The sequence below is a fragment of the Hyperolius riggenbachi genome, chromosome 6, assembly GCF_040937935.1.
Source record: "Hyperolius riggenbachi isolate aHypRig1 chromosome 6, aHypRig1.pri, whole genome shotgun sequence".
NCBI classification, from domain to species: Eukaryota; Metazoa; Chordata; class Amphibia; order Anura; family Hyperoliidae; genus Hyperolius; species Hyperolius riggenbachi.
Window position 1 is genome coordinate 359,287,493 of NC_090651.1, and position 27,311 is coordinate 359,314,803.

Consider the following 27,311-nt stretch of genomic DNA (forward strand, 5'->3'; position numbering starts at 1 on the left):
CTAATATTAGGCTGCCCCCCCCCCCGCATATTAGGAAGCCTCCCCCCTTGTACAAGGCAGCCTCCCCCCCATATTAGGCACCCCCCCCCCCCGATCTGTAAATAAAAAACTTGAAAAGAAAAAGCAGGAACAAGCATACTTATAATTATTTGAGAGTCCTTTCTCAACAATTTCTGAAAAAGGTTGCATATGAACAATTCTCACTATAGGGCATGCTAAAGTAGTATATAGATACTTTTTGATTTTTTGGCTGCGCAGACTTTTGTTGCATCAATACTTCTGCATTTACTGTGAACCATTAGGATTGTTTTCTCAGGGGTCTACTGTGGGTTTGCAAGGGGGCTTAGGAGGCAGTGTGCCGACATGTGATTTTAGATGTTTTTTTACTATTCAATTTATAAAAAAATTTGCATTGTTTCATAAGCTTGTAGTATTTGTATTCAACCAGAACATTCTCCTCCTTTCCCTTATCTCACAATTTTTTTGATATGAAAAGAAAAAGCAGGACTCACCTCCCAAGATCTGGCAGCAATTACACACAGCATTGATCATTCCTCTGTGGGATGTCCGCTAATTGGTTAAGGGAGCATCAGTTCCCTTAGACCAATTAGTGCAGAAGCAGGTAGTGATGGGAACACGTTCGATCGTCCACAGCACCGCTTCTGCCAATAATCATATATCTACTTCCTTGTGGCTTGGATGAAGTAAAAGAGGATGTAGATATACTGTAGAGCTGGATAAAGTGGATAATTTAGTTATTTGTTATGGCTGCAGGAGAGGTGCGGTGCTGTCCATCCCTTCAGTATGGTCGTTATTCTATTTGCTCAAAACGCACAGTTAAAAATAGATAACATCACTAATAACAGTTCCAATCCAAGCCAGATGCAGTTAATCCTGGAGGATATCTTGAAAGCAGTCCACAAAACAGGTATGCCTTGTGTAAGCGAGCCACCACCACTATACCCAGAAGATGAGGCACTCACCCTTATGATGTGACCCTCTATTCGAATGGGTCGTCAGCGCCTGTGGGGCAATCAAGGTCTCCCCCTGCCTGTCACTGACTCTTCAATAGCCTTATCTTCCAATATGCAGTGTAATCCTGGTTCACCTTTCACTTCAAAGTACAAGCCAAAAAGCCTCCATAGTGTAAAACTGTATTACAAATTTATAAAAAATTTCTATAGAACACTCACATGTTGATGACTTTAAAAACAGGCCGCTTAGCTCAGTTGGTTAGAGCGTGGTGCTAATAACGCCAAGGTCGTGGGTTCGATCCCCGTACGGGCCACAGGTGTGCGCTTAGACAGCACAGAGTATTAGTAGGCTCTACCCTGATTGTTGGCCGCCTGGTTGGCTTCTGGTGCACTGTATGCTCACCGTGTTCCTCCAAGGATTAGTTGCATCTGGCTTGGATTGGAACTATTATTAGTGGTGTTATATATTTTTTTTATATATATTTTTACTTGTGAGCTTTGAGTAAATAGAATTTGTTGCAAAAAAGGAAGATAAGCGCACCACTGCATGAACACTCTATTTTCTTGTTATTGAACGCAGTGTTTATATTTATTATGGTCGTTATGTTATTATTTTTGACTGTTTTGTGTCCCTCTGTCTCCCTGGTTACTATGCGGAGGTTTTGTGGGTGTGTCTGGCTCACAGCTGCTTCTGTGAATGGCCAGCCTGCGTGCCTCATTCCTGAGAGACACACACAATTGGTGAACTGCTTTAGCGGCTTCTGATTGCCTGACGGGCACCGTGATGCATCTCCTCTCTGCATGATGACAGGGTTGATGCGTAGGGAAGTGATGTATGCAAAGGTTAGTGTTCCCTCTCACAAGTGGACTAATGGAGTGACGGAATAGGCTGCACCACTGAGCAGTAGGCAAAAATTTTAAGACATGACTTTCCTAAAGGTATGTAAGTTTCATATCAGGTCCGCATTGTTTGTTTGGCAACGCAATTGGTCAGGTATATTTTAAACGGATTGGTTACTTGATAGACTGGGTACTATTTAACTGGTTCCGGACCGATGCAGTATAAATATATGTCCAGCAGGTGGTGCTGTGGCTCTGACTAGATGTAGATTCAACGTCACAATTGGGGATGATCAATGAGATGCAAATTTTTACGAAATCAAACAAATTTTTATGCAAATGTATGTCGTTTGAAAACGGACCAATCAATTTAAACCCAGGTCCCTCTGCAACCCCTATTGGGAGGGCCGCATCGGGGCCCCAACAGGCCCTTCCTCAACTACAGTATTAGCACTCTATTGGTCCTGTGCTCATAATAATCACTTCTATAGATACTTTGAACATTGTCCCAAATGTCCCTCTTTCGGAGGGACAGTCCCTCTTTGGGAGCCCTGTCCCTCTTTCCTCCTCATTTGTCCCTCTTTCAGGACTTTTTCCCTCTTTCTATGTTAATATATATATTTCTCTACTGAAAACTGTGTTTAATTGACTCTAAACGTTATTCCCATCTTTTAAATTGATATATTACTAATTTTCAAATGTTAATATGAAGGAAAATGCACCAGGATAGAAAGGACCAGTGTGGATTGAATTATAAAACAACATATTTTTCTTATGAAATCTTTATGGCATGCGTGACTAGGGGTGTGCTGGAGGCATGGTCAGGGGTGTGGCAGGGGCATGGTTTAAGTGTCCCTTTTTATCATCTCAAAAAGTTGAGAGGTATGCTTTGAATAGCAGTAATCATTAGCAAACTGTTCCCCATCCCCTTCTTGCACCTCTGACACTGTAGTTGCCATTGGCAGGTTTTGTTGCGCCTTATCAATTGCTATGTATAGAGTACTTGGGGGGCGCCATTGTAAAATTTGCATCAGGGCCCACAGCTCCTTAACTACGCCACTGCTTGCGATCCTAAACATCTTAGATGTTGCATTTTACAAAAAGTACAGTAAAGTCAGGGAGATGGCCAAAAGGGAAATGGAATGGATGTATATGATGGAATCCCTGACTCCAAAGGGTCTAAACATTGAGTTTGATATTAATTGCTTCATTAGTGATAATTAATGAATTTTAATTTAATATGCTTTTATGCAATTCAAATGTATGCAATTTGTGATGTAAAGAATGGGCTCTCCTCTGGTTCCTGCCCCCTTCTTTTGTGTGTGACTCCAATTTATGGGAGGTGCAAAGGCTATGGAGTTGAAGTGGCGCACATGAATTGGATTGCACAATTTGATTTTTAACGCGTACAGAATTCCACAATGGACGCATAAGAAGTAAGCATCGCAGATTTTGTGATCGGATGTACCACTCTCACGTATTTTTGGCCGCGTGGGATGTTTATGGAAATTAAAACTATTGGAAGGAGGAACTATCAGCCTTTTATAGAGCAGTATTGCATGCACTTCTCTGAGCTCCTGATGAGTGCAGTAGCACAAAACACGTTGAGCGGAGACCAGTGCGTGAGGAGGAATCGCAGCACATAGAGCGGAGACCGGGTAATCAGGGAGCGCCAATCTGGGGTGGCGCACGGGGGAGAGCCCGGACTAAAAACTCTATGCTTGAATCTTACTGGAATGTTTGTAAGTGTTTTAACCATTTTATTCAAACTTTTATAACGGATTCACACTATGGAATATTGTATTTTCATTTGAGGTACTGTGGAACCTTTGATCTGGCTGAGCTGTTCCTCTGTGGCAGGGGGACAGCACTCTAGTGTACACTCTGCAACACATACATTGTAGTGAGGGAAGTGAAACCCCTCTCCAGTGTAGCTGATCCAGGTGGATGAAGCCCTCCTAATAGGAGTTTCACTTGCTGGAGCTGATCGTACAGCCTGGGAGGCAACCCTCCAAAGTGTCACTGACTCCTGTGGTGAGAGTCAGTGGAGGTGTGGTGAGTGAGCCTTTTGACTATAAGCTGCTGGGAATTGAATTGTTGTGCTAAAGACATCATCTGAACAAAGCCTGCATACATTGACATTGAACTGTGTTGGAATCTTGGAAGGACTGCTGTATTTAGTTACATGACCATGCAGCCTTGCGAGATTGAGTGTAACAGGTCTGTAAGGCCCTTAGATGTGTGGGTGCTGCATTCGCTCTCAACTGAACGGACCAGTGTGGTGTATAGTAAAGACCAGGATGGGAAGTTATTTACAGAACTTTGTGATGGTAGCAAGCAGACTGGCTCAGTGTACAACCTATATTTTTTTAAGCCGATTTGTGAACTCCACCATGCTAACTAGTTACACGACAATGCAGCCACGCGAGATTGAGTGGTAAAAGGTCTGCAAGGCCCTTAAATGTGCCAGTGCTGCATTCTCTCTCGACTGAATGGACCAACGTGGCATGTAGCAGAGGCCAGAATGGGGAGTTATTTATGGAACTTTATGATGGTGGCAAGCAGACTGGCTCAGTGTACAACTTATTATTTTTTTAAGCCTATTTGTGAACTTCTCCATGCTAACTAGTTATGCAACCATGCAGCCATTTGAGATTGAGCGATAACAGGTCTGTAAGGCCCTTAGATGTGTGAGTGCTGCATGCATGCTCAACTGAAGGGACCAGTGTGGGCATTTAATTTAAGAAAAAAATTGTGTTATTTATAAAAAAAATTATTTGTTATTTAGAACAAAGTGTCAATGTCATTTACAAAAAAATGTTATTAGTGCGTGCAGTGGGATGTGGAATAGCCCCTGGGGAGCCTGGGGTGTGCAGTTGTAGAGGAGGGCACAACAGAAGCAGAGAAGTACTCAGCCGAGGACGATAGCGAAGATGATGATGGAGGAGGAGTAGGAAGATAAGAGGAGGTGGCATTTGTGGTGGTGTCACCAACTCCAATGTAGAGCCACGCAATGGAGGCTTGCTAGTGGTGGTCAGCAGGTGGCAGGCTGGAAGCAAACCTGTCTGCCATTCATGGTGGTGTCACCAACTCCCATGCACAGCCATGCAGTAGAGGCTTGCCAGTGATCGTTAGCAGGTGGCAGCAGGCCTGCCTGCCTGCCATTTGTGGTGGTGTCACCAACTCCAATGTAGAGCCATGCAGCAGAGGCTTGCCAGTGGTGGTCAGCAGGTGGTAGGCTGGCAGCAGGCCTGCCTGCTATTCGTGGTGGTGTCACCAGCTCCAGTGCAGAGACACGCAGTGGAGGCTTGCCAGCCGTCAGCAGGTTTACCCAGTGTGCTGTATAGATAATATACCTGCTCTGCCCATGCTTTGCAGACCAAGGGCTTGATTCACTAACCGGTGCTAAGTGTGTGAAAATCCACTTTGTGCCCCCTAAGTAGCTTTGCGCACAGCCATGCTCAGTGTGCGCATTGCGTGTAATAGTGCGCTGTGCGACGATAACGTCGCACCTGCTGTCCTTCAGAAAATGGCGCATTGGGTGCCCCCAAAACGGTGCATCAAAGCGCTGCTTTGGGGCACCTGATGCGCCGTTTAAAGGGCAGCGGGTGCGACGTTATCGTCACACAGCGCACTATTATCCGCAATGCGCACACTGAGCGGAGCTTTATTCAATGTTTGGGCGCAAACCACCTAACGCCCAGGTTTGCGCCTATTAACTGTTAGGGCTCAGCGCCGGTTAATGAATCAAGCCCCAGGTATCAGTGGGTAGATGGACCCTTCCCCCAACACTGTGTGCCAGAGATGCAGTGACTTGGCTCTGCACATGACGGTGTACGTTTACACATACAAATTTAATTAGAGAAAAAAAATGTCAATGTTATTTAGAAAAAAATGCATATTAGTGCACTGGGATGTGGAATAGGCCCTGGGAAACTAGGGGTGATATACCTGCTCTGAGTGGGCTTTGCTGACCAGGTATCAGTAGATAGATGGACCCTTGCCCCAACACTGTGTGCCAGAGATGCAGTGACTTGGCTCTGCACATGATGGCGCAGGTTTACACATACAAATTTAATTTGAGAAAAATAATGTAAATGTTATTTAGAAAAAAATGTCATTGTTATTTTGAAAAAAAAAATGTCAATGTTATTTTTAAAAAAAATGTTGTTAGTGCACTGGCACCATGCTTTGCAGACCAGGTGTCAGTGGTCAGATGGACCCTTGCAAGAGATGTGCAAGAGATGCCTTGACTTGGCTTTCCACATTACAGTACAGGTTGGGGATTGCCTTCCTGGAAAAATAAGTTCTGCCGGGTACCTTCTACTGCGGTGTCCCAACTGAAAACACATTTTTAAAAGGCCTCAGACTCCACCAGCTTGTATGGTTACAGCTGGTGGGATAATAGTTCTGACAAGCCAGCTGTCAGATACCGGGCAAGGGGGTAACTCAGAGACATTGCCTTCTTATGCTCAAAAAATTCCTTGACAGAAACCTTACTGTGGGCAAATGAGCAGGAACTGCTCAAGGTGAGAGGCGAAGTGGAGGGTGACTGCGAAGGGACAAGGACAGCAGAGGGTGACGTGGTTGAAGAAGCTGGACCAGGAGGAAGGTGGCTCTGACTTTTGGTACTGATTCTCCTCATGTGTTGCTCCCATTGGCGTTGGTGTTTGGAGCTCAGGTGCCTTATCAAAACAGTTGTTTTAAGGTGGGTGTTGGACTTCCACGACTCAGAGTCTTGGGGCACAGGTTGCAAATGGCTTTGCTGTTGTCAGAGGCAGATACACAAAAAAATGCTACACTGTAGTAACAGCAGAAGTTGGTGGGCGTGTTGGCTGGCTGACCTCAGATGCCGATACATGCTGTATGGCAGTGCCACTAGCTCCTTTTGATTATCTGACCCTGCTAGTTACAGCAACTCGTCTCCTCCTCCTCTCTGTCTCCCCACCTGAACTGTCCCCATTTTTCATCTCTTTTTGCGGGCACTCATGTGACCACCAAGGACACATCGTCATCATCATCAACGGCTTCACTTGTATCAGACAACTCCAAAAAGGCAATATTTCATCATTATCATCATCCTCACAACTTACGTCCATGTGTGTACTGATGCCTGTCTAAGACATATCAGGTGGTGTAACATCCTTATTGCTTTCATCTTCTGACAATAATGAAGGTGCATCACTAAATTCATCACACAAATGGGTGAATAACTCCTCTGATATATCAAGTACAGCGGTTGTGGTGCTAAAGGTGGTTTTGGCTGCTGGGCGAGTGGTAAGTTGTTGTGGAGTGCCTGAATCAGAGCAGGAGGAGGATGGTGCCCCAAGGTTCCGTGCGGAAGCTGCAGAAGATGGGGTGGGCTGTGTAAGCCAGTCAACTCCATCCTCTGAATTTTAGGTACATGCCCTCTGAACACTGGGCATTCTGCCAGGGCCGCAGCAAATCACAGCAGCACTTCCTCGAGGACCCCTGTGGGGTGGCCTACCTCTGCCTGTCATTTTTTTTATTTGGGGTACTGTGCCTGCAACAAGTGAAAAATAATCTGGTCGGTATAGAGAAAAGAAAGAAAAAACCCGCAGGGGTACCAGGAGCCCTTATGGTGTATTATCTTCAGATAATGAAATAAAAATTAAGAGTAGATATACTCACAAGTGTAGGTTGCTTGAAGGCAACCACTTGTACAGGCGTGTGGGGAAGTCCCGTCCCCACTCGGTCTTTTATGGTCGTTGGTCGCTGCTCCTTAGAAAAAGGCTTCGCTTCTCGTGCGTCGCGAAGAACCCCACAAGTGGGGTAATACAAGATCGGTTTCCGAAGAGGATAGGAGGCGCCCGTGTAGTGTATTAGGTGTTCTCTTTGTACAAAGAGACTCCACTTGGTCAATGGTTAAGAAGGTTTATTTAGCACAATAGACAGACAACGCATTTCGCGGTCCAAGCCGCTTCCTCAGGTCAATGACAGGTGCTTAAAGGTAGGTTCAGGAGAGCCTGAGCGCCAACTGCTTAAAGGTAGGTTCAGGAGAGCCTGAGCGCCAAGGCTCTCCTGAACCTACCTTTAAGCACCTGTCATTGACCTGAGGAAGCGGCTTGGACCGCGAAACGCGTTGTCTGTCTATTGTGCTAAATAAACCTTCTTAACCATTTACCAAGTGGAGTCTCTTTGTACAAAGAGAACACCTAATACACTACACGGGCACCTCCTATCCTCTTCGGAAACCAAGTGAAAAATAATGTACTGGAGTGGTACTGTGCCTGCAACTTAATGTGGCAACAACAATAGCAGTAGTGTACACAGCTCTTTGTGTCAGTGGGCTGTGGAGTGTCACACACAGAGAAATGCAATAGTTATATCACAATACAGTGGAAAATAGGGCACTAGAGCAATACCGTGCTTGTTTCTAATGTGGCACACAATTATAGCAGTAGTAATGGGCAGTGGGCACAGCTCTGAGTGAGTGCCAGTGGGCTCTGTGGAGTGTCAGACAGACACAGAGATATGCAGTAGTTCAAACACAATACAGTGAAAAATAAGGCACTGGAGTAGTACTGTGGTTGTGTCTAATGTGGCACACAATAGCAGTAAGCAGTAGTACTGGGCATAGCTCTGAATGTCCGGGTGCGCTGTGGAGTGTTGCACACACAGCGAGCCCTGAGAAGGGCTTTTGGGATTAACAGCAAGTCAGTCAGTGAGGAACAACAAAAGAGGCCTAGCTAACGCTCTCCCTATGTGCAGCAATGTCTCTCCCTTCCTCTCACTATACCAGCCGAAGACAAAATGCAACATGGCCAGCGCAACTGCATTTTTAAAGAAGAGTGGGAGATCCAGGAGGGGGTGCTAGCTGATTGGCTGCCATGTGTCTGCTGACTGTGAGGTAAGGGGTCAAAATTTAGCCAAATGATGATGTATAGGGGTGGGTCAAACACGCTATGTGTACGCTACCCGCCACGGGTGCAAACGGCTGATCTTCGCCGGGAACTGTCCGCCGGCGAACTGTTCGGGCCATCTCTGACTGTGACGCTCAGCAGATTACAGGAGCATACGAAATGTACACTACCAGTCTATATCTATCTATCTATCTATCTATCTATCTATCTATCTATCCATCCATCTTTCTTTTCTATCCACAATCATATGAAATATCTACCAGCAATGAAACAATGATTTTGGAGAGGATACCCCCTGTGATTGCAGGGCCCTAGGCAGTAGGTACTATGGGGCAGAACAGCTAACACAAATTACAGGACTGTTTAAAGGACAACTGTAATGAGAGGGATATGGAGGCTGCCATATTTATTTCCTTTTAAAAAATACCAGTTGTCTGGCTGCCCTGCTGATCCTCTGCCTCTAATACTTTTAGCCATAGACCCTGAACAAGCATGCAGGAGATCAGATGTGTCTGACATTATTGTCAGATCTGACAGGATTAGCTGCATGCTTGTTTCTGGTGTTGTTCAAACAGCCGCAGCAGGGCTGCCAGACAACTGGTTTTGTTTAAAAAGAAATAAACATGGAAGCCTCCATATTCTTCTCACTTTAGTAGTTGTCCTTTAATGTCTGTGAGGAATGATGCTTGTACACATTGTATTCCAGACTACGACATGACCAAGACATGAAATCGCCGTCATTTGGTCCTCCTATTGCCCCCACATATGGAAGAGTGTATACACCCATGTTTACAAGTACTCAGTCTGTGTTGAGAACATGTGACCTATGCAAGTGGCACTATAATGCTGCACTCAAGAGTGGTTTTGGTGCCTGTTTACTGTAATTATTGTTGACTAATAGATTTACCCTTTCTTATGTATTATGTATTGAATAGAGCGCTTCCCCAAAGGAGATCCCTCCTTCAGACGACTGGGTGTGGTGAGAACTTTCCATCACCTAATTTAAATGTGCAGTTGAGTGTCACACGTTATCTTGCTATTCTGTTGTTGCACACTATGCGGAAGCACACCTGAGCCACTGGGTAGTACGGGAATGGACCCAAAATAGCCATATTCGCCCATTAAACATTGCCATTTTTTCAGGTTGGCAAGGTTTGAATTTGAAGACTACAGGGTATCGGGAAAAGGGGCACCCCAAGGAGAATCAGAATCAGAATTTATCTCGCCAAGTACGAGGGTTGTACCCGGAATTAGTTTTGGCACTAAAGAGTCGGCGGTGGTACACAATGAGCCACAGCACACCTTTGCAAAGGTAATCTAGCCCAGCATGGCTTTGTTTATTTGGAAATACAATAGTTTAGACATATTTTTATTGAAGTTTTTTAGTTACACATCATCCACTAAGCAGATAAACCTCGTCATTACAGCATAAACATTTGGGAGCATATGCTAAACCTTTCCCCCAAATCGTTCTGGGATCAATACTTATAATTTCATGTTCACCCTACTTCTGTTTACGAGCCATGAGGAACAGGACACTTTTATAATCAATTAAATTGCTCTTAGATTTCCTTGGGAAAACCTCACTTTGGAGAACAGACATTCCTTCTGCAGCAAGTGTATTTTTCACTAACTTTTCATCATATGTGAACAAATGGAACTTTTTCTCCCCAAGTGTGTAATACGAGGCATCTACAACCCCAAATAAGATCAGGTATCCTCCTGGTTTTAACTGCTCTAAGATCTTCCTCATGATTCTCACGTAGTCATCTTCATTTTTGCAGATCAAATCACACAACAAGGCGGTGATGACACAGTCGGCCTGAGGAACCCCTGACAGATCTTTCTGAGGTTCTGCTTCTGTGTCAAATGGCACAACTTGTTTAATGGTTGACTTCAGCTTCATCTCTTTCACCTCCCATTTGTCACTGGGGAAAAAAAATATTTTATTAAACCGAGGATCGTAATAATACAAGTGTTGCTTTGCTATACAACAACATTAAAAATCATTATTACATTCCATGAGAACTCACCTTTTTTCTTCTGTGTCAGGATCATGTTCAGCCATGTGCCCCCAGCTGAAAGCTCCACTGTCATCCTTCTGCCATTTCAATATCTCCATGATGCACTTCTTATTGGGCCTCATCAGGATTATCTCTTGGAAGCAGTCAGTAGCAGAAAATAGATGGTGAACTGTGGCCGTGGCACTGATATCATTCAGAATGTTTCCACTTATATCACCTGCGGGGGACACACAGCACATTAACCTCCCTGGCATTCAATTTCCCCAGGATTTCTGTACAAAAAGTGATCCAGTTAATATTCATAACTTTTTTTTCCTGTAACTTTCCAAAATGTGTCAAGCAAGGGTCTAGTATACAGTGCAGGAAAGTATTGACGTGTATGCACGTTTATACTGTTTACAGCATGTTTTGTATTGACGTGTATAACCATCAATACCTCTAGGGAGGTTAAACTGAAACTGTAATGAAAGCAATATAAGGACTACTCTATGTTTTCCTCCTCACAAATATCAGTTATCTGGTTATCTTGGTTGTCTCTGCTGTAAGGATGTCCCACTAGTATAGCTAGCCAGTCCCCCCCCCACCCCTCTATAGGTACCTGGATGCCTCCCCAGTATAGGTAGCCAGATGGCCCCAACATAGATAGCCAGAAGACTCACTCTCAGTAAAGGCAGTCAGATGAGCCCCCAATATAGGTAGCCAGATGCCCTCCCATGAGGGCTACTATAAAAACTTTTGGGTTCTGTCAGAATTCTACTACCTACTATAAGTGACAGCATTATATGAGAAAAGTAATGTATGGCTCATTTAACTGTGCAAGAAATGTATTTCTTATTTTAATGTGTTTGTTTACACGTATTTTAAATTTTATGATTTTCGCAAAAGTGGTCCTTTACCAAGATAGTGAATAAAAGGAACGGGTTGATCACCAGTGTTAGTTGCTGATTTAATATATAAAGCAGAGCAAGCAGCATTTTCAATATCTCAGGTAGGAGCATGCATGTCCATAGGGATTCCGGGCTTCCCTCAGATACTCTACATGGCTGAATAGACTTAAAACTCTTCTCTCTATTACCGTAGCATTTTTTTTGAAGTGCCAGCCGCCTGAGCAGGGTTCAGTGGAATAGCTCAGGGAAGTTATCTTGATAAGTGGATGGGGAGTTGTGTGGCTGAGCTATAGCTAACTTCTGTGCCTGTAAGGAGTGCTGCAACTTACGGGACTTCAGGCTGAGGCCCTTCAGAACAGAAAGCTGCAGGAGAGAGCAGAGCAGCTGCCCAGTCTCACAACACTGCTGCATGGCTCAGCCTCTCACCACTGCCACCAGGAAGAAGCGTGGCTGTGTGCAGCTTTCAAACCAGTTCTGGAGCCTGGCCGCTGCACCAGTCGGAAGGCTTCTAGTCAGGGCGCCGAGTTTGTGGTCAGCTTCTGACCTATAGTTGACAGTCAAGAGACTGGTGGGTGCAGGACAGTATGTCATACAGAACAGTGGGGAAGGCTCATACTGACCAGCGCTCATACTGACCAGTGCTCAGAGGCTGGTGCCTCCCCAGCCATTGTGTTGGCCCGGCCCTGCCATCAGCTAGGCTGTATATATATTTAGGAACTACAGGGTGGGCCATTTATATGGATACACCTTAGTGAAATGGGAATAGTTGGTGATATTAACTTCCTGTTTGTGGCAAATTAGTATTTGTGAGGGGGGAAACTTTTCAAGATGGGTGATGACCATAGTGGCCATTTTGAAGTTGGCCATTTTGAATCTAACATTTGTTTTTTTCAAAAGGAAGAGGGTCATGTGACACATCAAACTTATTGGGAATTTCACAAGAAAAACAACGGTGTGCTTGGTTTTAACGTAACTTTATTCTTTCATGAGTTATTTACAAGTTTCTAAACACTAATAAAATGTGTTCAATGTGCTGCCCATTGTGTTAGATTGTCAATGCAACCCTCTTCTCCCACTATTCAAACACTGATAGCAACACTACAGGAGAAATACTAGCACAGGCTTCCAGTATCCGTACCCTCTTCTCCCACTCTTCACACACTGATAGCAGCACCGCAGGAGAAACGCTAGCACAGGCTTCCAGTATCCGTACCCTCTTCTCCCACTCCTCACACACTGATAGCAACACCACAGGAGAAACGCTAGCACAGGCTTCCGGTATCCATAGTTTCAGGTGCTGCACATCTCGTATCTTCACAGCATAGACAATTGCCTTGAGATGACGGTGCGGTATATGGGGTACAAAGATAGTGGGGCCATTCTTCATTAATGGAAACCTCAAGGCCACTGGATATGCGAAATTGCTACATGATGATGTGTTTCCCTCTTTATGCACTGAACCTGGCACGTTCCCTGGGTTTTTCCAGCAAGATGGTGCTCCACCACATTATGGGTGTCAGGTCCGAGCATTCCTAGATGAACAATTTCCTGGAAAGTGGATTCGTCGTTGTGGGCCCTCAAGGTCTGTCCCCCTTGGACTTTTATCTTCGGGGTCATCTGAAGGCAATTGTCTATGCTGTGAAGATACGAGATGTGCAGCACCTGAAATTACAGATACTGGAAGCCTGTGCTAGCATTTCTCCTGCAGTGTTGCTATGAGTGTGTGAAGAGTGGGATAAGAGGGTTGAATTGACAAAAAAAATCAAATCAAAAAGAATAAAGCCCTATGCAATTGTATGTATGATTGGAGCAAAATCATTCAGTAGTCATTCTTTGGTATCATATATATTGTACAGGCATATCACCAAGTTTTGTTAAAATATGAACTGTATATCTTATGGCTTTTAACTGCATCCAACTCAGGTTTGAACTTTTAGTGCATTGGTGTGTTATTATAATAGGATAAAGCTGAGCATTAAGTTTATTTCCAGTTGTAGTGGAACATACACAGTTCCTGACTTTTGGGTACATGGTAACCAACAACTCGGCTATGTAAAACCCAGATGCCAACTCTCTCACTATCCTTCCCACCAGTATATCCAACCCTAATGTAGCCTCCCGCTACCCTTTAGCCTATCCCTTCTACTGATACACCTAACTAGCCCTCTTACCAATATACCTTAAAGACGTAACAAAAATTGCATCCTGTTTTTTATCATCCTACAAGTTCCAAAAGCTATTCTAATGTGTTCTGGCTTACTGCAGCACTTTGTACTATCACAGTCTCTGTAATAAATCAATGTATCTTTCCCCTGTCAGACTTGTCGGCCTGTGTCTGGAAGGCTGCCAAGTTCTTCAGTGTTGTGGTTCTGCTATGAACTCCCCCTTCCAGGCCCCTCTATGCACACTGCCTGTGTATTATTTAGATTAGGGCAGCTTCTCTCTTATCTTTTACAAGCTGAATAAATCATTCTCTGAGCTGGTTGGGCTTTCACATACTGAGGAATTACAGACAAAGGCAAAGCAGTTTGCATGAAGAAACAAGCAGCCTGAAACTTCAGTGCATGAGAACTGCAGGGGGAAAGAAACACACAAATGATCTCTTGAGATTCAAAAGGAAGGCTGTATACAGCCTGCTTGTGTATGGATGTATTTTCTATGTGTGGACATACTGTACATCAACCTACTTCCTGTTTTGGTGGCCATTTTGTTTGTTTATAAACAAACTTTTAAAAACTGTTTTAACCACTTTTAATGTGGCGAGGAGCGGCGAAATTGTGACAGAGGGTAATAGGAGATGTCCCCTAACGCACTGGTATGTTTACTTTTGTGCGATTTTAACAATACAGATTCTCTTTAAACTAACCTTCCTGCTGATATGCATAAAAATAATCCTCCTACCGAATACTAACACTGACCCTTCTACCAATACACCCAAGGGAACACTAACCACTAACCTAACCTGACTTGACCTACATTATAGTAAAGTTCTGGCTAGACTGCAGTCAAAACTCTGCTACGTAAAACTGAACGCCAGCTCTCAGCTATTGCATAGCTGAGCTCCACACCATGCGGTTCCCCATCCATACACCGTAGCACATATAGTCGCAAAATTAGCATAGCGGTCTATACCTGGCGCCCAATGTAGTCAAGTGTTGTGGAGCATTTAAGTCAATGCAGCCACCAGGAACCATGGCACACACTCCAACAGTGCTCTCATATTCAGCTGCCTGTCAGTGTGCTGATCAGAATGCATGTCTAGTCTTTTGATCATTTTGCTTTCGTTCACTCCATCATCCTTGACACATTTTTTGTCTTTTATTTTCCATTGAATGGTGCTACCTATAACATCCTAGTGCTCTGTTTAAAGCAGACCTAAAACAAACATTTTTTTTAATTCAGAATATTTAGTTGCACCACTCTGAAACATACAAAGATTAATAAACACTCCTTCAAGCCTATGAGCGTTTCAGTGCATGCTTTTCACCCTTCTCTTTTCATAACTAGAGATATACAGGTGGCAGCCATTACTTCTGAGCTTAGTAGGAGGTTTTAGATCATGTTTGTGTTTCTCATCAGCTACTCTCCCTCACAGGGGCGTCGTCTATGTGAGATCTCACACAAGCTGAGATCACATGTGACATCATCAGTAGCAGCCTGTGTTTTGTTTTTGTTTTTTATCTCTTCCACCAGCCTGCCGGATTCTGTCCCGGCAATATGAAAGGAAGGGAGGGGTTCCTTTCAATAAATATAAAATATTTTATATTTGTCATCATGCAGCTGAAAAAAAGGCTGCTATTTATTATTATTATTTAGAAAATAGATTGTATTTCTGAAATCTTGTTTTTTTTTTATTTGGGTCCACTTTAAGCTAAGTCTACAAGGATTCTTACTTGGCAGTTGCAAACAAAACAATCCAAGGACAGACAGTATATGCAAGTATAGTATATAGCAAAACTCTGTGTCTAAGGAGGGTCACCATCTATTACTGGACCTTTGAGAAAGAGTTTGCTTTGCCATTTTCTCCTGCTGTCCACCAGCCTATCCTCCTCTTGTATTTCACATGCTGCTAGGACTTTAGTTGAAGCAGATAACTGAATTAAGAAACACATTCTTAAGGATTCTATGTTGGGAGATTTTTCCTATTTTTAGGCTTCACTTGTAAAAGTCTTCTAAAGTACCCCTGAAAAGGGGACCAAAAAAAAGCTGAAGCCCATGGTGGATTATATTAGACTAGCCGACCCATGGCGTAGCATACGCCGCATAAGAGGGTAGAGGGCATGAAGTGGATATTGGGCACAGCGGCGGGGAGGGGGGTTGGACCCCCCCTCACCTGGGTCCTCCATGTGCGCTCCCCCTCCTGCTTAAGCACAGTAGCAGCCGCTACTATTAGTAAGAGGCAGCAGGCGGGGATGACTCACCTCTTCCGTGTTCCATCGTGCATTCCACTGTCGTCACTTCCTGCAATGCCGCACACTGTATTGGTGTAATTTTCCTTTTTAAAACAGAAGGAATTCTGCAATAATTCAGCTATAAGTGAACATTTGTGGTTACCCACAATGCGCTGCTTCTAAATATGCAATTTACCCCTTTGGTAAGCCAAGCAAGCATCCAGAGCCACTGGTGCATAGCAAGCATATAACTTTAAATTTTACACAGTCATATCAAACCCACATGTAGACAGCCTGTTTCAGACTTTTGGTCCTCATCAGTACATGGCAGGGATTGATATGGCTGTATGAGATAGGGCTTGGACCAGTACAACAGAGTAACCAAGCAGCTCAGGGTGACCCAAACCACTCGGAATGTATAGGGGGATAAAAGGGACCAAAAAGACCTCCTACTTAAAAAAGTAAAGCTTGGTGTAATTTGCCTTCCTAAAACAGAAGGAAATATGCAATAATTCAGCTTTAAGTGAACATTTGTGGTTACCCACAATGCACTGCTACTAAATATGCAAATAATTCCTTTTTACCCTCAGTATGCCAAGCAAGCATCCAGAACCACTGGTGTATAGCAAGCCTATAGCTTTAAATTTTACACAGCCATATCAAACCCGCATGTCACAGCCTGTTTCAGACTTTTGGTCCTCATCTGTACATGGCAAGGATTGATACAGCTGTATGAGATGGGGCTTGGACCAGTACAACAGAGTAACCAAACAGCTCAGGGTGACCCAAACCACTCGGAATGTATAGGTGGATAAAAGGGACCAAAAAGACCTCCTACTAAAAAAAAAGCAAAGCTTGGTGTAATTTGCCTTCTTAAAACAGAAGAAAATCTGCAATAATTCAGCTATAAGTGAACATTTGTGATTACCCACAATTAGTGTTGGGCGAACAGTGTTCGCCACTGTTCCGGTTCTGCAGAACATCACCCTGTTCGGGTGATGTTTGAGTTCGGCCGAACACCTCATGGTGTTCGGCCTTTTTAGTTCGGGTCCGCCCGAACAGCTCAATGCCCAGCCGAACAGGCCGAACAGGGCCCCTGTTCGGCCGAATACTGCCCCCCTATGGGGTCGCAGGCATAAGGGGGGAGCATGCCCCGGTCGCGGGGGGGGGGGGGGTCAGAAATTCCCCCCACCCCCTCCGCTAGCGCTCCCCCCTCTGCCCGCTTCCCCATACAAAAATTTTCCGTAAAGTTCAATAGTACCTTCAGTGGCTGGCTGGCACTGTGGTGTGAGTGAGTAGGAGGAGTCCGAGTAGGACGCGTTGAGGCCGGGCGCGGGCGGTTCAGCGGTAGTACCCTTGTGGTACTTCCGCCCTTTCTCTGACCTCACGTCCTCTACGTGATGACGCATACGAGGGTACGCGTGACGCGTACCCTCGTATGCAGAGGACCTGAGGTCAGAGAAAGGGCGGAAGTACCACAAGGGTACTACCGCTGAACCGCCCGCTTCCCGGCCTCAACGCGTCCTACTCGGACTCCTCCTACTCACTCACACCACAGTCCCAGCCAGCCACTGAAGGTACTATTGAACTTTACGGAAAATTTTTGTATGGGGAAGCGGGCAGAGGGGGGAGCGCTAGCGGAGGGGGAGGGGGGAATCCCCCCCCCCCCCCGCAATCAGGGCATGCTCCCCCCTTATGCCTGCGACCCCATAGGGCCCCCAAAAGCGGGATGTTCGGGGGAGTTCGGGGTTCAGGCCGAACATGCCGGACATCTGGCCCATGTTCGGCGAACGGACCCAAACCCGAACATCCAGGTGTTCACCCAACACTACCCACAATGCACTGCTACTAAATATGCAAATTTTTTCTTTTCACCATTGGTAAGTCAAGCAAGCCTATAGCTTTAAGCTTTACACAAGCATATCAAACCCACATGTGACAGCCTATTTCAGCCATTTGGTCCTCATCAGTATATAGCAGGGATTGATACGGCTGTATGAGATAGGGCTTGGACCAGTACAACAGAGTAACCAAAAAGCTCAGGATGACCCAAACTACTGAGAATGTATAGGAGGATAAAAGAGACTAAAAAGCCCTTCTACTAAAAAAAAGCAAAGCTTGGTGTAATTTTCCTTCTTAAAACAGAAGCAAATCTGCAATAATTCAGCTATAAGTGAACATTTGTGGTTACCCACAATGCACTGCTACTGAATATGCAAATTATCCCTCTTTGCCCTTGGTTTGATATGACACTACTTCTTCTTCTTGCTTGGACCAGCCCCTTCCTCTTGCTTGGACCGGCCCTGGGGGCGGGGAGCTACTTCTTCTTCTTGCTCGAAGGTTGAGGCACTTACTCTATTATATATATAGACTAGCCGTCCCGCGTCGTAGCATACGCCGCATCTTCTATCTATCTAATAGAGTACGTGCCTCAACCTTGAAGCAAGAAGAATAAAGGTGGGTACACACATCAGATAAAACTCTTTGGAAAAATGAAAGATCACAGACCAACTCTACCCCCTTCCATGTAGTATCAGAGCCACACCTACACAGTCTATTCTATTGAGCTGCACTCCCCATTAGATAGAAATCTTTGCAAGATGCTGCACACAAAGTTGCTGTACACATTCAAAAGATCATTATCTGCAAAAGATCCGTTCCTGCAAAAGATCAGTACCTACAAAATACATTCATAGTCTATATTTCCATGCGGATTATTGTGGACATTTTTCCGCATAAGGGCATAAGCATCCGCATACAATGAATTTTCGATGCTGGTCGAAAACACAAATATTTCTGAAGATTTTCGTGAAAATTCGCCAAAAAACGAAAACAGGATTTTCGATGCGAAAATGACTTAGGCGAAAATTCGCAAGCAACACTGCTACATGCTACATTAGCACTATCCAGGAGCGCCACAGGGAGGATTCCCAATGCCCCCTTTTTATACAACCGGAGGGACCGCGGGAACCACAGCGGCACCCCGGAGGGGGAGGCTAGGTGCCGCAGGCGACCGCCCCCCCCCAAGCGTGGCCAGCGCCAGGGAGAGCCGTCTGCACCCACCTCCCAATATTAAAAACAGGCACTTACCTTAACGTGCATTGCGTTCTGCTACATGTGCATTAATTTTCTCATGGAAAGCATTTTTTGCAGTTTGTATCCTTTGGAGGCAGGTGGTGGATGGCTTGCTCCGGTGGTGTGAGCCCTGGAGTGAGTTGTCTGCACCTGTCCCCCCCCCCTCTGGAGTGCTGTATGTGAGCCAGCCCTGAGCTCTAAAGCTCGGGTGACCCATGCTTCACTCCTTTCTCATGTGGTGCCCCCAAGTTAATGCGCATGTAGCAGAACGCAATGGACGTTAAGGTAAGTGCCTGTTTTTAATATTGGGAGGTGGGTGTGGACGGCTCTCCCTGACGCTGGCCACGCTTGGGGGGGGGGGGGTCGCCTGCGCCTCCCCCTCCGGGGTGTCGCTGTGGTTCCCAGGCAGTGAGAGAGCCTGGGACCCTGTGGTCCCCCCGGTTGTATAAAAGGGGGGCATTGGGAATCCCCCCCGTGGCGCTCCTGGATAGTGCTAATGTAGCATGTAGCAGTGTTGCTTGTGAATTTTCGCCTCGAAAATCCCGTTTTCGTTTTTTGGCGAATTTTTTAACGAAAATCTTCAGAAATATTTGCGTTTTTGACCAGCATCGAAAATTCATTGTATGCGGATGCTTATGCCCTTATGCGGAAAAATGTCCACAATAATCCGCATGGAAATTCAATCTATGCGGACGTTTATACGGAAAAATGCCCGCAATAATGCACAAGGAACTTCTCTGAATGCGGGCGCTAATGCCCTTATGTGGAAAATGTCCGCAATCATACGCAAGTAATGCGAAAATGACTGGCCTTAGGCGAAAATTAACGTGAAAAAATTAGATGGAAAATTTGCCTGTCAAAACGAAATTAGGCGAAAATTCTGTAAAAATTTATCGAAACAAATTTTTGCATTTTCGCTCATCACTGGCATGTAGCAGGGCGACTGCTTTGCAGTATTGGTTTTTTGACCCTGCATAGTTTGGCATGCAAAAGCAAATGCATATTTGCATGAGCATTGCCTCATGAATAGCCAATTAGGCCAGATTTGCAAAGCCAGACTTGCTAGGGTAGGCCTCTTTTCCACAGACAGTTGATAGGCAGTAACATGCCTCTCAAACTCTTACAACTGCTCACTACTGCCTGGTAACAGCTTGCTGCTGCCTGGAAACTGCTTGTTGCTGCCTGGTATCTGCTCGCTGCTGCCTGGTAACTGCTTGCTGCTGCCTGGTAACTGCTTGCTGCTGCCTGGTAACTGCTTGCTGCTGCCTGGTAACTGCTTGCTGCTGCCTGGTAACTGCTTGCTGCTGCCTGGTAACTGCTTGCTGAGCACACAGCTCAACAGTCCGTGGAAAAGAAGCCTAAAACTTGGTGATTGAGCACGCATACATTTTCTCATGCAAAGTACTTCTTCTTCTTGCTCGAAGGTTGAGGCACTTACTCTATTATATATATAGAAGATTATTAGATTGGTTCTGGAACTGCTTATTATCCTTAGGGTCCCTCATGTTCCTGATCCTCTTCATATTTGATGGAATCCTCCAGTCGAATATGAAACTCAGGAAGTTCCTGCTAATGGTGGTGCATGACTCAGAACCGCACAGGCGCAAGTTCCAAACCACGTGAGCTCAGAGAAAGCAAGTGCTTATTCAGAAGAACTTTCTTTTGCTGCGATGGGGCAGTTCAAATTTTGCACCTGCACAGTTCAGAAATAGCTTTCTGCTGCTGCTTGAAGGAACTTACGTGAGGCATAGGAGCTATAAGGATCAGGGACGGAGATCAAGAGGGACCCTAAAGACAAGCAGTGCCAGCCAGGACACTAAAAAAACGGTAATCTTGCCCAAAATGGGCTTTATTTATAGACTAGCTAGACGCCTGGCGTTGCCCAGGTATATATTTGGCTGGTGTTGGCCCTGCCCACTTTTCCTAACCCTAACACACAATTACTCAATTACTTATAGACCAAGTTTGTGAGCTTTGCATTGAAATGAAATAAATCTGATTGGATGTGGCTCCACCCCTTTTCTAAACTTGAACCCCAATCACCCAATGGCCAACTGTATCAGGTACAGGTGATTAACGGTGCAAGAATGGCAGCAATTAAATATTCCCCTTAAAAATCAATAGGTGAATTTTGATTGGCTTTTGTAGGCTCCACCCATTTTTCTGAATATTAATCCAAGTCACCCAGTGACCAACTGTGCAAAGTTTGAGAACCCTACCATTAACAGTGTAAGAATGGCTGAAGTTTACATTTTAACAATGAAATTTGGAATTTTCTCTACCCACTGATTTCCTGACATTGTTCGGGTATGTATTTGGCTGGTGTTGGCTCCGCCTACTTTTTCTAACCCTAACACACAATTACTCAATGACCAAGTTTGTGAGCTTTGCGGTCTTTGGCATCAATAATTTGCATTGAGATTAAACAAATCTGATTGGCTATTTGTGGCTCCACCCCCTTTTTCTGAATTTGAACCCCAGTCACGCTATGATCAACTGTACCAGGTTTAAGGCTTGTGCCATTAACAGTGCAAGAATGATAGCAATTACATATTCCCCTTGAAAATCAATAGGTGAATTTTAATTGGCTTTTGTAGGCTCCACCCACTTTTCTGAATATTAATCTCAGTCACCCAGTGACCAATTGTGCAAAGTTTGAGAACCCTGCCATTAACAGTGTAAGAATTGCTGCAGTTTACATTTTCTCAGTAAAATTTGTATTTGTCTCCGCCTACTGATGACCCGGCATTGCCCGATTATGTATTTGGCTGGTGTTGGCTGCGTCCACTTTTCCTCACCCTAACACACAATTAATCAATTACTTAACCCATTTGCGTTCCGTCGTTTTCACTTGAGCAATGTTCACCTCACATAACTTTCACCTCCTATAACTTTATCACTACTTTATCACTACTTATCACAATGAACTGATCTATATCTTGTTTTTTCCGCCACCAATTAGGCTTTCTTTGGGGGGTACATTTTGCTAAGAGCCACTTTACTGTAAATGCATTTTAACAGGAAGAATAAGAAAAAACGGAAAAAAATCATTATTTCTCAGTTTTCAGCCATTATAGTTTTAAAATAATACATGCCTCCATAATTAAAACTCACGTTTTGTATTTGCCCATATGTCCCGGTTATTACACCATTAAAATTATGTCCCTATCACAATGTATGGTGACAATATTTTATTTGGAAATAAAGGTGCATTTTTTCCGTTTTGAATCTATCACTATTTACAAGTTTAAAATAAAAAAAATATAGAAATATTTCATCTTTACATTGATATTTAAAAAGTTTAGACCCTTAGGTAAATATTTACATGTTTTTTTATTGTAATGGGTTTTTTTTTATATTAAACATTTTATTTGGGTATTTTTGGGAGGGTGGGATGTAAACCATATTTTTTTTATGTAATTGTGTGTTGATTTAAATTTTTTTTATTTTTTGTTGTAGTTTTACTTTTTCGCCACAAGATGGCGGCCATGAGTTTGTTTACATGACGTCACTCTAAGCGTAACACACGCTTAGAGTGACGCATTGGGGAGGGAACAGCCAGAAAAGGCGCAGCTTCCGAGAGAAGCTGTCGCTTTTTCAGCGGGGGAGAGGAATCAGTGATTGGGCACCATAGCCCGATTCACTGATTGCCTGGCTATCGAACCACGGTCCAGGAGCGCGCGTGCACGCGATCGGCCGCGGGAGGTTCCTGGACGTAGTTTCTACGTCCAGGAACCAAAATAGGTGAATGACCAAGTTTGTGAGCTTTGTGGTCTTTTTTTTTTATCAATAACCTGCATTAAAATGAAAAAAAAATCAGATTGGCTGTTTGTGGCTCCACACCCTTTTATAAATTTAAACCCCAGTCACTAAATGATCAGCTGTACCAGGTTTGAGACTTGTGCCATTAACAGTGCAAGAATGGCAGCAATGAAATATTCCCCTGAAAAATCAATAGGTGATTTTTGATTCGGTTTTGTAGGCTCCACCCACTTTTCTGAATATTAATCCCAGTCACCCAGTAACCAACTCTGCAAAGTTTGAGAACCCTACCATTAACAGTAAGAATGGTTGCTGTTTACATTTTCCCAGTAAAATTTTGTATTTATCTCCGCCCACTTATGAACCCGTGTTGCTCGCTTATGTATTTGGCTGGTGTTGGCTGTGCCCACTTTTATAACCCTCACACACAATTAATAAATTACTCAATTACCAAGTTTGTAAGTTTTGCAGTGTTTGGCATCAATAATTTGCATTGGAATGAAACAAATCTAATTGGCTGTTTGTGGCTCCACCCCTTTCTGAAATGGAACCTTAGTCACCCAATGATCAACTGTACCAGGTTTGAGGCTCGTGCCATTAACAGTCCAAGAATGGCAGCAATGTAAATATTCCCCTTGGAAATCAATAGGTGAATTTTGATTGGCTTTTGTAGGCTCCACCCACTTTCCTGAATATTAATCCCAGTCACCCAATGACCAACTGTGCAAAGTTTGAGAACCCTACCATTAACAGTGTAAGAATGGCTGCAGTTTACATTTCCCAGTGAAATTTGTATTTGTCTCCGCCCCCTTTTTTGTTATGGGAATAAAAAGTATCCTATACTTTATTCCAGGTAATGTACTATGTGTGTGCCACATTTCATTCAAATCCGTTCAGCCGTTTTTGCGTGATCGAGTAACAAACATCCAAACATCCAAACATGCAAACATCCAAACATGCAAACATCCAAACTTTCCCATTTATTATATTAGTAGGATTTTCCCCTGGATCAGGGGTATTTTATACATATTACAAATCTGAGTTATCAATATCATTAGTCCACCTACCCGTTTTAAATGCATTTTTCAGTTTCTCGATGGGAAGTTTTATTACGTCTTCAATAAAGTCATGGTTTCCAGAAAAATATGTCTTCAGCAGTTCTCTGGAATCATGACATTCATGTAAATGGTGGAGCTTATCGGAGTTGCGGTCCATCTTGTAAGTCAAGCAGAAGAAACTTCACCACTTTCCACTCCGTGATTCTGATAATGAGAAGGACCTGGAGCCTCTTTTATGTTCTTCAGTCATCGGTGCTTCCAGCAATTATTTGCCTATCATGTGCTCAGGATCCGGTTATGAGAAGTCAGCTGATTGTGTTTTATTTGATCAGATGAGGAAAAACGAATGTAGCATGTGCAATACCTGTCACAAGGTCAAGAGTTAGGACCAGTAGGACCACTCACTAAAGACTAAAGCAATAACTAACCTGTTTGATTTTTTTCCCCTCTAAATTTAACATCTTATCATATTCTGCAAATTTCGTGTCTCTAGCATGTACGGGGGGCTTTGCTATTTGCTATGAACCGCTAATCTATATATATAAAATCGGATGTATGTGTGTGTGTGTGTGTGTGTGTGTGTATGTGTGTGTGTGTGTATGTGCCGCGATCACTCGAAAACCCCTTGACCGATTTGAACGAAACTTGGTATACAGGTTCCTTACTACCTGGGATGATAGGTTCTGGGGGTCTCGCGGCCCCCCTGCCCACCTGGGCGGAGCTACAAACAGCAAATCAGATTCCACCCATTCAAGTCAATGGAAAAAATGTAAAAGGCTGCCATTCTCACAGTAATCAAGCCAGAGTCCCCACACTTGGCACAGTTGGTCACTTGGTGACCGAGGTTACAAATCCAGGAAAAGCGGGTGGAGCATAAAACAGCCAATCAAAATTCAGCCATTCCTTTTAAATGGGAAAAAATGCAGCCATTCTTACACTGTTAATCGCAGGGTTCTCAAACTTGCCACACTTCGCCACTGGGTGAATAAGATTAAGATTTTGGAAAGTGGGTGGAGCCTACAACAGCCAATCAAAATTCACCTATTGCGTTTAAAGGGGAATATTTAAACTGCTGCCATTCTTACACTGTTTATGGCAGAGGCTTCAGACTTGCTGCAGTCAGTCATTAGGTGACTGGGGTCCAAATTCACTAAAGGGGCGGGGCCACAAACAGCCAATCAGATTTCTTTGCTGGATAAACTGCTTCCATTCACACAATTTTGATGCCAGGAACCTGAAAGCTCACAAAATTGGTCATTGAGTGACTGTGTGACAAGGTTACACAAAGTGGGTGGAGCCAAAAACACATTTTACTGGGAAAATATAAACTGCAGCCATTCTTACACTGTTAATGGCAGGGTTGTCAAACTTTGCACAGTTGGTCATTGAGTGAATGTGATTAAGATTTTGGGAAGTGGGTAGAGCCTACAACAGCCAATCAAAATTCAACTTTTGATTGTCAAAGGGAATATTTAAACTGCAACCATTCTTATACTGTTAATAGCAGATGCCTCAAACCTGGTACAGCTGGGCACTGGGTGACTGGGGTTCAAATTCAGAAAGGGGCGGAGCCACAAACAGCCAATCAGATATACAAAGTATTGATACCAAGGATCCCAAAGCTGATAAACTTGGTAATTGAGTGACTATATGTCAAGGTTACAAAAAGTGGGCGGTGCCAGAAACTTAATTTTTTACATGGCAGGGTTCCCAAACTTGATACAATTGGCCACTGGGTGCCTGGGATTATTATTCAGAAATGTGGGTGGAGCCTACAACAGCCAATCAAAATTCAGCTATTGATTTTCATGGGGAATATTTACATTGCTACCATTCTTACACTGTTAATGGCAGAGGCCTCAAACCTGATACAGTCAGTAATTGGGTGACTGGGGACCAAATTCACTAAAGGCGGTGGAGCCACAAACAGCCAATCAGATTTGTTAGATTGATTTCAGCCATTCTGTTATTGGCAGGGTTCTCAAACTTGACACAGTTGGCCACTGGGTGACTAGGATTAATATTTAGGAAAGTGGGTGGAGTGTACAGCAGCCAATCAAAATTCATCTTTTGATTTTCAAGGGGAATATTTACATTGCTGCCATTCTTGCACTGTTAATGGCACAGATTATTATACAGAAAAGTGGGTGGAGCCTAAAAAAAACAATCAAAATTCACCTGTTGATTTTCAAAGGGAATATTAAAATTGCTGCCATTCTTGCACTGTTAATGGCACAAGCCTCAAACCTGGTACAGTTGATCATTGGGTCACTGGGGTTCAAATTCAGAAAAGGGGATAGAGGAGGCATGGGCAAACTTGGCCCTCCAGCTGTTGAGGAACTACAAGTCCCACAATGCATTGCAGGAGTCTGACAGCCACAGTCATGACTCATAAAGGCAAATGCATTGTGGGATTTGTAGTTCCTTAACAGCTGGAGGGCCAAGTTTGCCCATGCCTGTGATAGAGCCACAAACAGCCAATCAGATGTTTCATTTCACTGGGAAAATACAAATTATTGATGCCAAGGACCCAAAGCTCACAAACATGGTCATTGAGTGACTGTGTGTCCAGTTTACAAAAAGTGGGCGGAGCCAAAAACAAATTTCAATGGGAAAATGTAAACTGCAGCCCTTCTTCACTGTTAATGGCAGGGATCTCAAACTTTGCCAAGATGGTCACTGGGTGACTGAGATTAATATTCAGGGAAGTGGGTGGAGCCTATAATAGCCAAAATAGCCAAAATAGTCAAAATTCACCTGTTGATTTTCAAAAGGAATATTTAAATTGCTGCCATTTTTACACTGGTATTAGCAGATCAGAGCAGTTTCTAGGCTAAATTTCACCCAGGGCGAGGGTGTAAAAATCGCCCCCCACCCCACCCCCATGGAGCCAGGCATAGGTGCCCGCAGTACAGGTTGAACAGGTTAGCTACGTAGGTGCCTCCAGTATAGGGTAGCCTGCATAGTTGCCCCCAGTGTAGGTTAGATAGGTAGGTGCCTGCTTTATAGGTTATCTACGTTGGTGCCTCCAGTATAGGGTAGCCCGTATAGTTGCCACCAGTGTGGGTTAGATAGGTAGGTGCCCCCAGTATAGTTTAGATAGGTAGGTGCCCGCAGTATAGGTTAGATAGGTAGGTTCCCGCAGTATAGGTTCGATAGGTAGGTTCCCCCAGTATGGGTTAGATCGGTAGGTTCCCCCAGTATAGGTTCAATAGGTAGGTTCCCCCAGTATAGGTTAGATAGGTAGGTCCCCCCAGTATGGGTTAGATAGGTAGGTTCCTGCAGTTTAGGATAGTTAGGTAGGTTCCCGCAGTATAGCTTGGCTAGGTAGGTTCCCGCAGTATAGGTTAGTTAGGTAGGTTCCCGCAGTATAGGTTAGTTAGGTAAGTTCCCGCAGTATAGGATAGTTAGGTAGG

At 44.1% G+C, this 27,311-nt stretch overlaps 1 protein-coding gene and 1 non-coding gene across 2 annotated transcripts; one reads left to right on the plus strand and one right to left on the minus strand.

Annotated features, from left to right (window-relative positions):
• Positions 1–1,214: 1,214 nt before the first annotated feature.
• On the plus strand, positions 1,215–1,288 carry TRNAI-AAU (transfer RNA isoleucine (anticodon AAU)). The gene has a single exon. It is a non-coding gene; the product is annotated as a tRNA-Ile (tRNA).
• An 8,713-nt stretch (positions 1,289–10,001) lies between these two features.
• Positions 10,002–24,112, minus strand: LOC137523013 (indolethylamine N-methyltransferase-like). The gene is made up of 3 exons (XM_068243188.1): positions 23,905–24,112; positions 10,732–10,939; positions 10,002–10,626 (listed from the first exon to the last, which is right to left on the minus strand). The coding sequence occupies exons 1-3, from the start codon at positions 24,050–24,052 to the stop codon at positions 10,203–10,205; spliced, it is 780 nt and encodes a 259-aa protein (XP_068099289.1). The 5' UTR covers positions 24,053–24,112; the 3' UTR covers positions 10,002–10,202.
• Positions 24,113–27,311: the final 3,199 nt, after the last annotated feature.

Excerpts from the sequence above, each read along its gene's own strand:
- LOC137523013 (XM_068243188.1), bottom strand. The coding sequence starts at position 24,052 with ATGGACCGCAACTCCGATAAGCTCCACCATTTACATGAATGTCATGAT. Across the intron at positions 10,940-23,904 it reads GAAAAATGCATTTAAAACGG|GTGATATAAGTGGAAACATT; the intron begins GTAGGTGGACTA and ends TGTCCCCCGCAG. Across the intron at positions 10,627-10,731 it reads CCTGACACAGAAGAAAAAAG|TGACAAATGGGAGGTGAAAG; the intron begins GTGAGTTCTCAT and ends TTTTTTCCCCAG.